Source organism: Bos taurus, chromosome 3 (genome assembly GCF_002263795.3).
Source record: "Bos taurus isolate L1 Dominette 01449 registration number 42190680 breed Hereford chromosome 3, ARS-UCD2.0, whole genome shotgun sequence".
Taxonomy (NCBI): Eukaryota; Metazoa; Chordata; class Mammalia; order Artiodactyla; family Bovidae; genus Bos; species Bos taurus.
The window spans coordinates 11665219-11684416 of NC_037330.1; the positions used below are offsets into that span (position 1 = coordinate 11665219).

The following is a 19198-nucleotide window of genomic DNA, read 5'->3' on the forward strand; positions in this document are numbered from 1 at the left end:
GAAACAGAAAACAAATTTTCAAATAAGAAGCAAAAGAGATATCATCATAAAAGTTGTGTACACCATTTCATTTATTACAAGGTACATTCTTTCCCACATCTCACATCCAATAAATCTGAGCAGATCCTAATATTAATATTGTCTTATAATATATGAACAACTTTAATTCTGTTTCTGATCTTACAATCTACAGGACCTCTGATTTGATCAGATGATTATTTGATGAAATATGATGAAATTGACTACTGGGCTGACCACTTGAGTTTCTGGGTTCCTGGGTACTTATTCCAAATGGAAAAGGAGACGGTGAAGGGCTCACATGATAGTCTGATATGACCTGTTAAGAGCACAAGCAAAAAATCACTCTGCATAAGAGATATTTCACACCATGTTCATAGCCAGCACTATTCACAAGAGCCAAAAGGTGGAATCAAACCATCTGTCCATAAGCAAATTAATTTATAATCTAAAGTTTATTACACAATCTTAAAAAGAAAAGAAATTCTAATATGTGCCACCACATGAATGAATTATGAGGACATAATGCTAATTGAAATAAGCCAGCCCCCCCCCCAAAAAAAACACTGATGATTCCACTTTTAAGAGGTTCAAGATTCATACAGAGATTAATATAGAGAGAAACTAGAACAGTGGTAGCTAGGGCATGAGAAGTGTAGTTTAACTGGCATAGACTTTAAGTTTTTCAAGACAAAAAGAGTTCTAGGTTTTGGTTGCACAAAGTGTTAAGATACTTAATACTACTAAACTGTACATTTAGAAATGACTAATGTGGTAAATTTTATGTCATGCATATTTACCACATTAAAAAAAATACATTTACACAAAGATGGGAGTTAGAAAAAAATGGGAAAGGGTCTGGTGGAAATATTGAGGCTAAAGTGACAGATAAAATGGAGGGAAAGTGTGAGAGGATGGACAGAAAAATAAAACTGAATGAAAAACTCACCAGCGCCTCCAAAACCATAATGCAAGACAGATCAAAAGGATGAGGGAGGGCACTATTATTGCCACAAATATCAGGCCAGTGGAGGTGGGGTGTCCTGGCAATTGAGAGAGGACACAGGGATATCTTCAAACCCATCCTCTGTTTCTCTTGGCCTTCTTGCCCACTTGAGTGTCAGCACCTCCACTACCCGCTTCTGACACATAGGCATCTCTGGTTCCCCCTTTCATATTCCTGGAAGGCTTATACTCACAGCCACATTTTATGTCTCTCTCTTGTCCCATCTCATGTAGTCTACATTTTCCTCTCTTACCTATTCTATACCTTAGATTAGCTAATTTCATTCCTCTCACACTGTTGTCCCAGAAATAAATCTCAACCTGACTCTCCATCTCTGTCTCAATCTCTCTCTCTATTTTCTCTCCCACTCTATCCCACCCTCTATCATTCGTTAAATCCCTCACCTTCTTCAGGCCCTCCCTCTGTGCTTGAGGACCACCTCTTCCCATCCCCAGCTGGGCCCCAGTTCCTTCTCACCCCAGTACAAGATGATGTCCTGGTCTCCTAGACTGCTGTGCCTCACTCGGCAACTCAGGCCAGCCACCTCTCCAGCTGCCACATCCAAGGTTATTCGGACATACCAAGTCCAGTCTGCATTGGGCATGAGGTCTCCTTGCTGAGTGCCAGGCTGCTCCTGCTCGCCCCTCATCCACATCACCCGCACAGGTTTTGGGTAGAATCCTGAGACGTGGCACACCAGCAGTAGGCGGCCAGGCCCAGGAGTGGGGCCACTGGACAGCCAGGCTTCAGGCTTCACTGGGGTAGGAAGGAGCAGTAAGAATGTCAGACTAGGACTCTAATCCAGGGAATAGAGACTCGGAAACTCACAAATTTGGATAGTGACCTCTTCCACTTCTTCAGAAACCAAATATTTTAATAATTAAAACACTCTCCTTTTAGGTACCTCCCACTTTTGAATTTAAAGAAGGTGATGAAAGGTGAAACAGAAAAGTCTTGGGGAGAGAACAGGACTAACCTTGCCTCTGCAGTTCTGCTTTCCCTGCATCAAGGACACTCAAGAGATATTGAGGGCAGGTTTCTAAGAGGAGCTTAGCTATAGTGTCACAGATAGCTTGGTACTGAATGATGAGTGCACAGAAACGCTGGGCCTTGCTGCCGCCTTCTGGGGCAGGTGCACATGAATCATTCTTGACGCTCACGAAATCCAATCCTCTGAAAGCTCTCTTCAAGAAGCTTCCTATGGCCTTCCCAGTATGCATCTCACAGCCTGCTATGCCCTGGATCACAAAGGGGTCTGGGTAGAAAGAAAACAGAGACAAAGTTATTTTTAAAAGCACACAAGAAAGAAAGAGATTGGAAAAGGACATGGGACTTTGGATTTTGATGAAAAGGTCTGAGATGCAAAATGACTCAAAAAAAAAAAATGCCGTATTCAGAGGCTTTTCAGAAAAAAAGGAGCATTTGGGAGAGTTACACATGTTGTAAATGGTGGAGATGTGCTCTTATAAGGAATAGGGTAGTCAAGAGGGGAGTCAGAAGTACAGCATTCCAGCCTGAAGGGGAGAATTACACTGAAAGAAGGGATCAGGCATAAGGTACTTGAGGAGACAGATTGGAGGGATTCATTCACTCAGGAACAGGGTAGGTAAAGTGAGGACTTGTTGCTTGGGGTTTGAGAAAAACAAGTCATACACAAACAAACCAGGAGATGTTCGCAAAGGAGGAATTTCATCTATGGCACAATAGTTCAAAGAATAGGAAATATCTGGGATACCAGGTGGAAGTATGGAGTCAGGGTTGTAGACTACTCTAGAGAGGTATATACATGCAGAGAGCATCCCCAGTTCAGAGGATTGTACTCACATTCCAACTGGAATTCACTGACATGGTCCTGCACTTCTCAAGTAAATCCAATGAGATAGACTCTAAATAGTTCCTCCAGCTCAGTCACCTCCTCATCACTCAAGTTGCCCTTAGACCAGGGCTTCAGGAAGATGGCAGTGCCTGAGTCACTGTCCAAGCCATGAATCTGCAAATTGTCCAACCAGCCTGAGCCTTGATTTTGAGCCCAAGTGCTGTTGGCAAATGTCGAAATCTGGATGACATGGAAGGAGGTTGGCCCCTGGAATGCTGTGGTGGTGGGAGGATAAGAAAAGTGAGGCAAAAGAGAATTAGGATAGAATGAAAAAGAACCCAGAGTATGAACAATATAGAGCCTGAAACAGTTCCCTGCCCCAAGGAGAGAGCTGGAGATAGAAGAGCCCAGACCTTTAGTGGTGGGTGCAGCATCTTTTTATCCAGAAGCCCTGCACCTGTGCTGGAAACAGCCAGAGTTACTCTTATCATCCTCATTGTCACCACCTGGCACAATAACTGCTAGCAATAGAAGTGGCAGAAGCAGCATTTCAATGGGAAGTAGAGCTTCTGACTCTCAGAATTGGTATTTGATCTCCAATTTTGGCAAACCTTTTTCTCAGTACTTTATAGTGACTTCCTCTCTCCCTCAACTGACAAATCTCTTCTGCACACACATTGTTCATCACTGAAAAACTGTGCTTCCCACGGCTCTGGGCTTTTACTCTGTCTCTTGTTTCCTCTCCAGCTCATGACTTATAGATTTTGTTTTAATGTCTCTGGTCCAAATGATCTCCTTGATCTCAGTTCATATTTTGTTTTATCTCACTTCATATTTATTACCTTGGAAAAGTTACCGTGCAATGTTGAAAGGTTATTTCACCTCCCTGATCCTTTATTTTCACATCTATTAAACAGAAAAATAATATTAAACAATTGATGAGCTTCCATTCTGTTTTTTTTAATATTTTTTTAATTTATGGCTGTGCTGAGTTTTCTTTGCTACATGCAGGCTTTCTCCACTTGTGGTGAGTAGCGTCTACTCTCTAGTTGCAGTACACAGGCTTCTCATTGCTGTGGCTTCTCCTGTAGCTGAGCACAGGCTCTTTGGCTTGTGGGCTTCAGTAGTTGTGCATCAGAGGCTCTAGGTCGTGAGCTCAGTAGTTGTGGCATATGTGCTTAGTTGCTCCAGGACATGTGGGATCTTCCCAGATCAGGGATGGAACCTGTGTCCCCTGCATTGGCAGGCAGATTCTTAACCACTGGACCACCCAGGGAAGTCCCCAGTCTTTTTAAATCTAGAATTCCTTTGGTTTATCCACCCAATCTGAACTCTATGTCCATGGCCACTCTCCTCTAGCACTATGCCATTACCTCTTCCCAGTGTTCTCAATGGCCCCTCTTTTTTATCTCACCCCTCTTGCCTCATCTCTCTAATCTCACATTCTCCTTACTATGTGTGTGTGTGTGTGTGTGTGTGTGTGTGTGTTGACAATCATTTACATGCAGGAAAATCATTTAAAACTCTTCTTTATCATATTTGATTCTGGAACCCAAGTCTCAGTCCCTGGTTTGGGAAGATTCCCTAGAGGAGGAACTGGCAACCCATTCCAATATTCTTGCTTGGAGAATCACATGAACGGAGAAGCCTGGTGGGCTACAGTACATAGGGTTGCAAAGAGTCAGACACAACTGAAACAACTGAGCACAAGTACATCAAAAATATACCTATAAATTTAATAATTGTCATAGAGCATTTGCTGAACATTAATAGACACTTAAAACAAAAATCCCCTCACAACCAGGTAAGATGAAAGAAAGAAAAAAAGAATAAAAAAAGGGGCCAGCAACCCTGATGGGATGCTGAATATGAATATGAAGGGAGGTCCCTACACTCAGAAAAAGAAAAAACCCTCAAGGTGGGAAAATCAGTTGGGACAGAAAAGGACCCTCTGGGATTAAAGAACACAGTGGATGATCTGTGAAAAGTAGGACAAAGTAAGTTAAACTTCACACATGACCTACACCACACCTCTGCACATTCCAGCTTGAATCATGAGTTGTCTGTTGCAAAGCGGGACCAGTTGCTAGAAAGAGGGGTTGGGAGTATAGGCCCAGGGAGGGGACAGATACTAGCTAAAAAAGAGGGACAGGAGTAAGGAGCTCCACAACTGGGAAAGTCTGTGGGAAAAGTGCTGGACACCACAGAAGCACGATATCATTGTTGAATGGTGCACTAAGGAGATAGCTGCCATTACAACCCCTTCCACCACCTGCCAATCTCTTTGTCATTCATGGGTGCTGAGAGGGGCTTCCTTCTGAGTGGGCCCTGCCCACCCCTCAGGCCAGGGTCTCCACTGGCTACGAGGGCTCCAGAGGTCTGAGCACCACCCATTCCAAAGCCTTCTTGGGAATCAATCATGGGCATTTCCTGAGAAAAGAATCCACTGATACTGGCAGGGACTGAGTGCTAAAACATGGAGTTGAGAGAACTGATCGAGGAAGAGGAACACTGTTGGCTCCGTGGATACACCAGAGGCGACAGGAGGGTGGGGATGCATGGCTAAGAATGCCCCTAGAGGAAGCGAGATCTGCCTGGAAGGAGATGCACCACTGTAGAGAGGCGCACAGGGAGGGCAGTGCTGACACCATCCCCACATGCCAGCTCCTACCTCCATGGGCACTGGGAGGGACTTCCACCAGAGCGAGCCACCACAGGTGGTTACAATCCTGTCTGAGTGAGTAATTTTGCCCCAGGCAGCTGCTGCTTTCCCTCCCTCTTGCCTAGACAGGGAACAAGTGTCTGAGGGCAGCAGACATGCAGAAATTGAGTCAAAACCCAAGCTTAGCCACATGGGCAGTGTGACTTAGGAAGAGGAATGGAAATCTTTCTGTACAGTTTCACAAGCCACATACAAAATCCCTGAGATAAGCTAGGTAAATCATGTATGTGTGGAATACCTAAATAGATGTGAGTACTCCTACAACTGAAACCAGTCTAGCCTTCATAGCAGTGGACATAGGGAGCAAATACATGCAGGAATTGGGCCAGATCAGAGTCTGAACTGGCCCCACAGTGCCCACAGCAGGTCCAGAGAACTACCTAGAGGCATTGAAAGGATTCCTGGGGAAGCAGGGATTGATTTTGGACCACTGTGGGAGCAAGATCCCTGACAGCATGAATTCCCAGGAATTACCAGGAAAACACTCTTATTAGTATTATTCTTTTTTGTATTTGTTTAATTTTGTTCACTTGCTGCTGTTGTTGTTTTTATTGTTTTTTATCTTTTATTCTAACTTTTTATTTTATTTTACTATATATGTTTTCTTATTTTTATTTAACTTTTTTTTTATTTTTTACTTTGTTGGTTTTTTTGTGTGCATTTTTCCCTGTTTTTCCTGCCAATATCACAGATAAAAATACAGACAAAAATTCTCAACAAAATACTAGCAAACTCAATTCAGTAACACATTAAAAGTATCAGACACCATGATCAAGTAAAATTTATGTCAGGGATGCATGGATTTTTCAATATACAAAATCAATCAGTGTGATAAACTGTATTAACAAATTGAAGAATAAAAATCATATAATCCTCTAAATAGATGCAGAAAAAAGTTTCAACAAAATTCAATACCCATTTATGATTTAAAAAAAAAAAACTCTCCAGAAAATGAGGCTAAAGGGAAACTACATCAACATAATAAAGTCTATATATGACAAATCCACCCAAATATTATTCTCAATGGTGAAAAACTAAAAGCATTTCCTCTAAGATCAGGAATAAGACAAGGGTGTTCACTCTCACCATTATTATTCAACATAGTCATGGAAGTCCTAGCCATGGCAGTCAGTGAGGAAAAAGAAATAAAAGGAATCTAAATTGGAAAAGATGAAGTAAAAGAGTCATTGTTTGTAGATGACAAAATACTGTACATGGAAAAACCTAAAGATTCCACCAGAAAACCACTAGGGCTAATCAATGAACTTAGTAATGTTGCAGGATACAAAATAAACATACAGAAATCTTGCATTCCTATATGTTAATAACAAAGGATCAGAAAAAAAAATTAAGGAAACAATTTCATTCACCACTGCAAAAAAGAAAAAAAGAATGAAAATTCTAGGACTAAACCTACCTAAGGAAGTAAAAGACCTGTATGCAGAAAACTACAATACACTGATGGAAAAAATCAAGACAATACTAAGAGACAGAGAAATATATGATGTGCTTGGATTAGAAGAATCAATATTGTGAAAATGACTATACTACCCAAAGCAATCTACAGATTTAATATAATCCTTATCAAATTACCAGTGGCATTTTTCACAGAGTAGACCAAAATGTTTTCAATTTGTGTGGAAATACAAAAAAACCCGGAATAGCCAAACAATCTTGAGGGAAAAAAAAAAAAAGGAAACTTGAAGAATCAGGCTTCCCAACTTCAGGTACTATAAAGTTATAGTAAACAAGATAGTATGATACTGACACTAAAACAGAAATATATATCAATGAAATGGATAGAAAGCCCAGAGATAAACTATGCACCTATGGTCACTTAATCTATGACCAAAAAAGGCAAGAATATACAATGGAAAAAAGGCAGTCTCTTAGTTAAGTGGTGCTGGGAAAACTAAACAACTACATGTAAAAGAATGAAATATAACACTTCTTAATACCATACATAAAAATAAACTCAAAATGGATTAAAGACCTAAATGCAAAACCAGAAACTATAAAAGTCTTAGAGGAAAACATAGACAGAACAGTCTCAGACAAAAATCACAGCAAGATCTTTGACCCACCTCCTAGAGTAATGGAAATAAAAGCAAAAATAAATAAATAGGACCTAATTAAACTTAAAAGTTTTTGCACAACAAAGGAAACTATAAACAAGATAAAAAGACAACTCTAAGAATGGGAGAAAATAATTGCAGACAGAGTAACTGCAAAGGATTAATCTTCAAAATATAAAAGCAGCTCATGCAGCTCAATATCAGAAAAACAAACAACCCAATCAAAAACTGGACAGAAGACCTAAACAGACATTTCTCCAAAGAAGATATACTGATGGCCAACAAAAACATGAAAAAATTTCTCAACATTGCTCATATTAGAGAAATGCAAATCAGTACTGCAATGAGGTATCACCTCAAACTTATCAGGATGGCCATCATCAAAAAAATCTACAAACAGTAAATCCTGGAGAGGATGTGGAGAAAAGGGACCCTCTTGCACTGTTGGTGGGAATGTAAATTGATACAGCCACTATGGAGAACAGTATGGAGATTCTTTAAAAAAAACAACAACAACTAGGAACTACCATATGATCCAGCAATTCTACTACTTGGCATATATCCTGAGAAAACCATAATTTAAAAAGACACATGTACCCCACTGTTTACTGCAGCACTATTTACAATAGCCAGGACATGGAAGCAACCTAAATGCAGTTGAACTGAGTCTGTTATACAGAACAAAGTCAGTCAGAAAAAGAAAAACAAATATCATATATATGGATTCTAGAAAAATGGTACTGATGAACCAATTTGCAGGGCAGGAATAGAGACCCACACGTGGAGAACAGGCTTATGGAAACAGCAGGGGAAGGACAGGGTGGGATGAATTGAGAGAGTAGGATGGAAGCATATATATATCACCATATGTAAAATAGATGGCTAGTGGAAAGATGCTGTGTAACACAGGGAGCTCACCCAGTGCTTTCTGACACCCCTGAGGGGGTGGGATGGGGGATGGGGTGGGAGGACATATATGTATACTTATGGCTTATTCGTGTTCTTTGTACAAAACCAATACAATATTGTAAAGCAATTATCCTCCAATGAAAAAATAATAATAAAATAAAACCAGTGACTGTTTAAGCTGGAAAAAAAAAAAGAAAGATAGAAAAGAAAAAGAAAGGAAGAAAATGTTTGCAAAAGAAGCAATTGACTTCCCAGAGCGGGTGATGGTTGAAAGGCGATAATGTGGACCGGAGCTCAGTTCCCGGACGGTGTCTCAAAGGCCGGGTGGGGAAGGCGAGTGAGATACCCGGGGCCTGTCTCCCCATCTCATCAGAACCCTGACCCCCAAGCCCTGTCTCTTTAGCTGTGACACTGTGTACCCATCTATGGGACAGGAGACTTTGCCCCTCGCATTTGCCAAGCTCCGCGGAGACTGCATGTTTCTGCAGGCCTCTGCCCGAGCTCCGTCGCCAAGGGGCCTGAGGACAGCGGCCTGGGCCTTTCGAACATTTGACGTCATGTTTTTGCTGTTGTTTGACATCATTTTATAGAGAGGTTCAGAGTTTGACGCGCCGCCTGAGGTGACCCTGCCCTGGTCTCCCGCCTCATTCCACACACTTATGTCCTGTGGCAGTGGCAGGTGCGGCAGCACTGATGAACCTGGCGCAGGGCTGTGTGACCTTTGAGAATGTGTTCCTGTACTTCTCTTGGGAGAAGTGGGAGCTGTTAGAGGAAGCTTAGAGGCTCCTGTACCCTAATGTGATGCTGGAGAACTTTGCACTTGTGTCATCGCTAGAGCTTGTGGTTTCCAGGTCTCATGGGGCTACTCAGCTGGAGCCGGAGGGGAGCCTGGGGTGTCTGAGGACGTAGACACTGCTCCAGTCATAGCAGAGAAGACCTGGAGGAGGCCTGGACCTGGTCGTTGGCCCGGAGTGGCAGGTGTGGCTGCAACTTCTGAGCAGGGGCTTCCCTGTGAGCCAGCCACAGATGAGAACTCCCCAGGCTGAGCCTTCCGCCCACACGGCTCACCACTGCGACATGTGTGGCCCAGTCTTGAAAGACAGTTTGGCCCCTGGCTGAGCCATCGGGAACTCCCAGCAGGTGAATCATGGGGAGAGACTTCCAGTGTAGTGTAAATCTCCACAGGATGCAGAAGAGATGGAATGGAGTCTTCAGAAGAGAAAATCCAGGCTTCGTTTGTAAAGCACTGTGGATCATGTGCATCAGAGATGGCCTTCACTTGCAGGGAGGGTGGAGAGAACTTCTGGGCCCTCACCTGGCCCGTCAGCATGGGGGAAAGCCACGCGGGCATGTCGGGAGCTTTTTCTCTGCTGTCATGGCTAAGAGGTCCTTTTGGGTATTGGGTTCCCATTGAGCCAGAAAGCACAACTGAGACCATAAAGCCTTCTGCTTCTCAGTGGCCCTTGTCAGAAGGAATGTTGCTCCAGGGTCAGTTGATTCTGGGACTCTGGGTTGGAACAAACTAGGAATCAGAAAGGCAGGAAAAGCCCTTGAGCCCAGGGACTTTTCCCACAAGGAGAGTCTCCTCAGGAGGATGAACTGTGAACACAGTGATATGAGGACAGGTGACAGTCTGCACTCCAGCAATTACTCTAGCAATCCTCCGGAAGATGCTTTTCATAAACAGAACTCACATGCACCAGGGAAAGTATCCATTATCTATGCAGAGAAGAATCTCTGCAAGTGGAAGAAATGTGGTGAAGGCTTCAACAAACATTGATATGCCTTTCTCATGAGGGTGGGCCTGAGTCAGCACATGAGGATTTATGCTCAGCAGAACTACATGAGTAGTCAGACTCATGCAGCAACAGCACATTCAGACTAAGAAGTCTTATAATGCAAAGAATATGGGAACGTGTCTTGTGTCTGCTCTGCATTTGTCCCAAGTAACATTTCCCGCTCCAAAGGCAGTCATACTTTGATTGCAAAGTATGTGGGTATACCTTTTGTGACAGCTGTTTTTTCACTCATCATGTGAGGGTTCTCACAGGAGACGTTCCCACAGGAGAGATTCTCACAGGAGTGCACTAAGTGCAGTGAATGTGGAAAAACCTTCACTCACTCTTATTTGTCTGGCCTAATAGGATCCATGCTGGAGAAAAACCCTTTGAGTATAAGAATATCAGAGAGCCTTTCATTATAGCTCCTCCCTGATTCCACATGGGAATGCTCACAGGAAGCAGAAACCCCGTGAATCCAGTGAATGTGAACAGTCCCTCCGCCTTCATTCATCACTTACCAAGCCTTAGAATATTCGTACTGGGGAGAAACCCTGTGAGCATAAGAAATCGGTGAAAGCCTGTTACAAGTGGACTTAGCTTAGGCACTATCAGAGAACTTATACTGGAGAAAGACCTTTTGAATGTAACTTCTGGGGAAAATCTTCTGAACAGAGGAAGCGTCTTACTCTGATGAATTATACCAAAGAGAAATAAGTGTCCATATGCTGTGAGAAAATCTTCTGAGGCCAGTCATCACTTATTGTCATCAGAAGAAGCATCTAGGAAATGGATCCATCCTAAGACATTGCATCTGAGAATAAAGGAGAGAGAACCAGTGGCTACTGTGCAATTTCAAAGATCTTCAACCATAGCTCTACCTTTACTAAACATTGAAAAAGCAACCACAGAAATATTTAAAAAACAAGGGAGAAAGAAAAATATAAGTAGATGTAACAGGCAAAAAAAATGTATTTATGACTTTTTTTCTGGTTTTCATGAGAAACCTATGACAATTTATTGGCTGTTTTTGTTGTTGTTGTTGTTGTTGAGTAGCGGGGGAGGTGTTTGAGAGATAAATACCTGAATTAATATGCACTGTGTGCTACACCACACCAGGAAAGCCAGGATTTGAGAACAGCTCTGCAAATGTTACTTTTAAAAAAACATCGTCTTAGGTGACACCTTGATTTATGAAGTATTTTAAACTTAAATTAGGATAAAAAAATGTTATCTAAAATTATAATCTAAAGACATAAGGACAAACTTATGAATAGGTACATTTTACTTTACTACTTAAAACTATTTAAGGCTTCATTTTTATTTTACTTATCCATTAATTATTGAGATGTTCAGTTCAGTTCAGTCACTCAGTCATGTCCAACTCTTTGTGACCCCATGAATCATAGCACACCAGGCCTCCATGTCCATCACCAACTCCCAGATTTCACTCAAACTCATATCCATAGAGTCGGTGATGCCATCCAGCCATCTCATCCACTGTCATCCCCTTCTCCTCCTGCCCCCAATCCCTCCCAGCATCAAAGTATTTTCCTAAGAGTCAACTCTTTGCATCAGGTGGCCAAAGTATTAGAGTTTCAGCTTTAGCATCTGTCTTTCCAAAGAACACCCAAGACTGATCTCTTTTAGAATGGACTGATTGGATCTCCTTGTAGTCCAAGGGACTCTCAAGAGTCTTCTCCAACACCACAGTTCAAAAGCATCAATTCTTCAGCACTCAGCTTTCTTCACAGTCCAACTCTCACATCCACACATGACCACAGGAAAAACCATAGCGTTGACTAGACGGACCTTTGTTGGCAAAGTAATGTCTCTGCTTTTCAATAGGCTATCTAGGTTGGTCATAATTTTCCTTACCAGGAGTAAATGTCTTTTAGTTTCATGGCTACAGTTACCATCTGCAGTGATTTTGGAGCCCAAAAAATAAAGTCTGACACTGTATCCACTGTTTCCCTATCTATTTCCCATAAAGTGATGGGACTAGATGCCATGATCTTCGTTTTCTGAATGTTGAGCTTTAAGCCAACTTTTTCACTCTCCTCTTTCACTTTCATCAAGAGGCTTATTAGTTCCTCTTCACTTTCTGCCATAAGGGTGGTGTCATCTGCATATCTGAGTTTACTGATATTTCTCCCAGCAATCAATTCCAGCTTGTGCTTCTTCCAGCCCAGCATTTCTCATGATGTACTCTGCATAGAAGTTAAATAAGCAGGGTGACAATATACAGCCTTGATGTACTCTTTTTCTTATTTGGAACCAGTCTGTCGTTCCATGTCCAGTTCGAACTGTTGCTTCCTGACATTCATATAGGTTTCTCAAGAGACAGGTCAGGTGGTCTGGTATTCTCATCTCTTTCAGAATTTTCCACAGTTTCTTGTGATCCACACAGTCAAAGGCTTTGATATAGTCAATAAAGCAGAAATAAGTGTTTTTCTGGAACTCTCTTGCTTTTTCGATGATCCAGCAGATGTTGGCAATTTGATCTCTGGTTCCTCTGCCTTTTCTAAAACCAGCTTGAACATTTGGAAGTTTATGGTTCACATATTGCTGAAGCCTGTCTTGGAGAATTTTGAAGAGTACTTTACTAGCGTGTGATATGAGTGCAATTGTGTGGTAGTTTGAGAATTCTTTGGCATTGCCTTTCTTAGAGATTGGAATGAAAACTGACCTTTTCCAGTCCTGTGGCCACTGCTGAGTTTTCCAAATTTGCTGGCATATTGAGTGTAGCACTTTCACAGCATCATCTTTCAGGATTTGAAATAGCTCAATTGGAATTCCAACACTTCCACTAGCTTTGTTTGTAGTGACACTCTCTAAAGCCCACTTGACTTCACATTCCAGGATGTCTGGCTCTAGGTGAGTGATCACACCATCGTGATTATCTGGGTCATGAAGCTCTTTTTTGTACAGTTCTTCTGTGTATTCTTGCCACCTCTTCTTAATATCTTCTGCTTCTGTTAGGTCCATACCATTTCTGTCCTTTATCAAGCCCATCTTTGCATGAAATGTTCCCTTGGTATCTCTAATTTTCTTGAAGAGAACTTTAGTCTTTCCCATTCTGTTGTTTTATGTATTGAGATACAATTGACATATAACACTGTGCACATCCAAGATGTACAACATATTTATCTGATACATTTATACTGTAGTATGATTGCCATTGTTGCATTAGTTAGCCTCTGTTGTGCCACAGAAATATCATCTGTTCTAGTGGTGGGAACAAATAAGAATATCATCTTTTGGCAAGTTTAATGTTTGTAATATTAGTTTTGTTGTCTGTAACCCCTGTACTTTATATTATATTAGATCTCTATAAATTATTTGTCTATGAGTTGTAAGAATACACCCTTGAACATCATCTCTCCCATCCCCTGATCCCACCCCTGGCCTTTAGTACCATCACTGTAATGTTTTCCAGTTCAGTTTTTGGTTTTACTTTGTTTCTTCCACATTTAAGGGATGTTATTTCAATGGCACCCCACTCCAGTACTCTTGCCTGGAGGATCCCATGGACGGAGGAGCCTGGTGGGCTGCAGTCCATGGGGTCGCTAAGAGTCGGGCATGACTGAGCCACTTCACTTTCACTTTTCACTTGCATGCATTGGAGAAGGAAATGGCAACCCACTCCAGTGTTCTTGCCTGGAGAATCCCAGGGACAGAGGAGCCTAGTGGGCTGCAGTGTATGGGGTCGCACAGAGTTGGAAACGACTGAAGCGACTTAGCAGCAGCAGAAGCATACAATATTTAACTATATTACTTAGCATAAGGTCATCAAGGTCCATCAGTATTGTTAAAAATGGCAGATTTTCTTTTTTCTCAGGGCTGAATAGTATTCCATTTCTGGTATTTATAGGTTTTTATTTATTCATCCATTGATAGACATTTCGGTTGTTTCCACATAAACATGGAAGTGCTTATTAAAAAATAGAAATGATTGACAAAGGGATTAATCTCCAAAAGATACAAGCAACTCATGAAGCTCAATATCATAAAAAAACAAACAACACAGTTTAAAAATGGACAGAAGACCTAAATAGACATTTCTCCAAAAAAGACATACAGATGGCCAACAAACACATGAAGATATGCTCCACATCACTGGTTATTAGATAAATGCAAATCAAAACTGTAATAATGTATTACCTCACACTGGTCAGTATGACCATCATCAAAAAAAATCTACAAACAATAAATGCTGGAGAGGTGTAGAGAAAAGTAAACACTTATGTATTGTTGGTGGGAGTACAAATTGGTACAGCCATTATGGAAAACAGTATGGAGGTTCATTAAAAAACTAAAAATAGAACCACAATATGACCTAGCAATCCCACTCCTAGGCATATATCCCAAGAAACCATAATTCAGAAAGAAACATTCGCCCTCAGTGTTCATAGCAGCACTGTTTACAATAGCCAGGGCATGGAGGCAATTTAAATGTCCATCAAAAGAGGAATGGATTAAGAAGATATGAGGGCTTTCATGGTGGCTCCTGGTAAAGAATCCACCTGTCAATCCAGGAGACATGGGTTCAATCTCTGATCCAGGAAAATCCCACATGCTGCAGAGCAACTAAGCTCATAGGCCACAACTGTTGAGTTTGTGTTCTGGAGCCTGAGAGCTGCAATCACTGAGCCCACATGCTGCAAACACTGAAACCCACACACACTAAAGCCTGTGCTCTGCAACAGGAGAAACCCTTGCAATTAGTCCACACACAGAAATGAGTAATCCCCATTACTGCAACTAGAGGAAAGCCCCCACAGCAGTGAAGACCTAACATAGCCAAAAAAAAATTAATAAATGAAGTAAAACAGAATCAGAAAAATGAATATCATATATGAACACATATATGTGGAAGTTAGAAAAATGGTAAAGACGAACGTGTTTGCAAAGCAGAAATAGAGACACAGATGTAAAGAACAAATGTATGGATAGCAAGGGGGAAAGTGGGTGGGAGCAACTGAGAGATTGGGATTCACACATATACACTATTAATGCTGTGCATAAAATAGATAACTAATGAAAACCTATTGTATAGCACAGGGAAATCTTACTAATGCATTGTGGTGACCTGAATGGATAGGAAGTCCTAAAGGGAGGGAATATATGTATATGTATGTTGTTTCATAGAAACTAACACAACATTGTATAGCAACCATACTCCAATTTTTAAAAAACAGAAATGGAACAAACTTGGAGATTCCTGGTTTCTCCTCAAAGAATATACATAACAATATCTTTGAGAGCACCAGCAGAAAATAAGACCACCACACCAGATGGAGAATGCCAACACAGGCTGAGTAAAAGATTCGGGTATACCCCCTGTTACCTCACCACCAAAAAGAAGAAAAGTCTCACACCCAGCAGGCACAAATTTTGCCTATGAAAACATTTCCCTCAAAACCACAAAGAAGTTTGGGATTCTTGAGCACATCACCCATTGTTCTTGCTTGGCATTGTATACACATATCTCTGCTTCAAACTCTGATGTTCAGGATTGTTTGACTTCGTTGTGCCTTAGGCACATGAACTTGTGTTCAGTAACAATTTTGGCAAGTCATCCAGAACTCTGTACCCAGAGCAAGTGAGTCAGAAGTAGCCCCTTTCCTGAGTTCCCAGGAGGTTTTGGGGCTCATTTTGCTCCAGGCATCTGGAAGAAATGTCCTTCCTGTCAGGGACAGGTGCCAGTAACCCCACAGCACAAGACTGTTTGAAGCCAGAAAATGTCTGGAGCCAGAGTCCACATTCAGTGTAATTTGGGGCTAAGTTGCTTCATCTTGCACAGGCTGGGAAATTCCTCCATTCCATATAGGCAACTTCCCTTGCAGGAACTGAGACACTCAGGTCTCCCTGAGAGCCACTCTGGGTATCTTCCCTATTAAGATCTGGGCCAATCTGTTTGGAGGCCTCCATCTGGGAGTGAAAGTCAAATTTTTAGATTACATTTCCTCTGATTTTCTGTCTATATGACCACAGCTTATTTGCTACCATATTTGTTGTTTGTATATGTGTGTGTCAGTACTTGCATTGGCCAGTTGGGATGTCTTTGGTGAGTAACAGTTCTCCCTATTACATTGGGCTTCACTTGAGGCAGAGCATTGGTTGAGGGTTTTCCTTTTTGGACTAGCCTTGGTCATTCATTCAGCTTCATCTCTGATGGGGCATTTGTTTTTCTGGGACTAGGGAACTGCAATCCTAGGAAAACTCTCTTCATTGCATTGGTATGCGCTTTGGCTATGAATAATTAGGTGTGAGTGATCAGAGCTCTATTCCAGCTTGTAGTTCCCCTAGGATATTTTTGCAAAAAATGGGGGGATCTTCAGCTCTGCTCCCATGAAAAAGAATTGGTATTTCTGTCCCCCTGTGCCTTGATGTAAATGTTCTATCAATGGTCTCAGGAACACAGCTTATCTAGGCCATCTTTAATTCCTAACACTAAAAGTAAAAAAAGAGAGACAGGATGGGGGAGGTTTTTATAAACTCAAAGAAAAAAGCTGTGAGATCTCTGGTTTTGTCTTCCCATGACAATTAGCTTGCAAATGAGTTCTAATTAATGGACTAAAAATAAATGCATACAAATTAAAAACTTCTACATATTTAGGAAATTGATCAGGATAACTCTTAGGTCCACATGATCTAGGAAATATTCCATACTGAATCAGCATTTGGTAGAAAAGCTAGCTTAAGTTTGTTGCTTTGATTTATATAGACATGTCTTTTTTTTTTTATTTTATTTTTAAACTTTACATAATTGTATTAGTTTTGCCAAATATCAAAATGAATCCGCCACAGGTATACATGTGTTCCCCATCCTGAACCCTCCTCCCTCCTCCCTCCCCATACCATCCCTCTGGGCCGTCCTTGTGCACCAGCCCCAAGCGTCCAGCATCGTGCATCGAACCTGGACTGGCAACTCGTTTCCTACATGATATTTTACATGTTTCATTGCCATTCTCCCAAATCTTCCCACCCTCTCCCTCTCCCACAGAGTCCATAAGACTGTTCTATACATCAGTGTCTCTTTTGCTGTCTCGTATTACACTTAACAGCAATGACTCTAAAGACATATATAGACATGTCTTTAGAGTCATTGCTGTTAAGTGTAATATTGCTGTTGTACCTAGTTTTATTAGAGATCAAACAAAATTTTATATGATTTGCAAATATATCAGCAAGGAAAATAACCTGATATGATGAAAATGGTGGTGGTTTAGTCACTAAGTCATGTCCAACATTTGCGATCCTATGGACATCATTCATCAGGATCCTCTGTCCATGGGATTTTCCAGGCAAAACTACTGGGGTCAGTTGTCATTTCCTTCTCCAGGATCTTCCTGACCCAGGGATCAAATCTGCATCTCCTGCATTGACAGGCAGATTCTTTACCACTAGTGCCACCTGGGACACCCCATGATAAAAATGTTATTGAGTCGTGTCCAATTCTTTGTGACCCCATGGACTGCAGCATGCCAGGCTAATCCCTCATCACCTCCTGCAGTTCACCCAAGTTCATGAAGTTAATGCAAATGAAATGAGAGTGCTTCTAGGTAAATGCTGTAGAAATAAATTATGTTTGGAAATGTCTATCTAAAATAATCTTTCCAGATATTTGATAACTTGAAATTTTAGAATTTGGTAGTAAGGTAAGAATGTTGAGAACTGATGTTTCAGTCCTAGAAGAACCATGGGATGCCATGTACTATGAATACCAGGGAGGATGCTTCACCAAAGTTAGACCATTTTTGGCAGCCCAGTCAACCCTGAATGCTGCAGGACTCTGATTGGGGACCTAGATATGGACCAGAGAAATAATAATAATAATAGGCATGACTTGCTATATAAAGAGGGTATGGAAATTTAGAGACAAGGAAGCCATATTGTTGGTGTACAGCACAAGGTAAATGGTATAAGAACAGGAAGGAATTTTACTGTCTGGGTTGCTTCTGGACCCAGATGTAGTAAAATGATGTAAGTTATTGAATAGATAGATCACTCAAATAAAATAAGTTACTGAAATAATAACTAACAAACATTGGTTTCCTTTTGAAAAGAAAAGAAAACAAAGGACTATTATGAATATGTTTGGTGCCACCTCTATAAGAAAGCACACATTTTCAGAAATTACTGTTGCACTTTACATTTAGAAACCTACAGAATGCTAGTAGGAAAGACAGTTCATAACTGCTTCTTGGTTTTCACTAGGAAGTCCAGGAATCTACTTAAGCATGCAATTAAAGGTAGTAAATAGGGGAGACATTGTAATATGCCAGGAAAATTGAATCCATGTTTTCAATAAAAGAAGGCACAAGGAATGGAATGACATTTAGTTAAAGAGAAAAAGGACAATTTTTTCCTAGTACTGGAGGTTTCTAAATGGAAAAGAGCCAAAGTAATGAGGACCAAAGTGATATGGATAAACCCGTAGAAGGTTTGTGAAAGGAAACACTGAGAAGAATTGTCCTTGATCAGGATTCTCTAAGATTGGGTTGAATTTAGTTGGGTAAATGGATTTTGTTGGGATTGAGCTTAGGCAAGACTGAATTTGGTTTCTCTGTTAAGAGAATAGTTTTCTTGGAATGCTTCTTTTGATAACAGATTGTGTGAGTTTCTTTGTCTTTAAGTGATTTGTATTTGCCTTTGAAATCTTTTCACTTTAATTAAGTGTATAAGTATAGTTTGACAGATTCTAAATTTTGACCTCCAACTAACATTGAGATGCTTCAGAGGAATTCTGAGGCATCTAAGAGAAATACTGTATTAACCAGGAAAATCTGGTAAATTAAATTATATGGGAGTATGGTCAAGGAATGATGAGCCTTCTCAGGTTATACTGTATGGATAAGTATTATTAAT

The 19198-nt window shown here is 41.1% G+C and overlaps 1 protein-coding gene across 1 annotated transcript; it reads right to left on the reverse strand.

The window, feature by feature from the left end:
• Positions 1 to 315: 315 nt before the first annotated feature.
• LOC507767 (T-cell surface glycoprotein CD1b-1-like) lies at positions 316 to 3389 on the reverse strand. The gene is given in 6 exon segments (XM_005203577.4): positions 316 to 337; positions 968 to 1061; positions 1502 to 1780; positions 2001 to 2279; positions 2849 to 3115; positions 3323 to 3389. Coding segments are annotated over 6 exon segments (1008 nt in total).
• Between the last annotated feature and the right edge of the window lie 15809 nt (positions 3390 to 19198).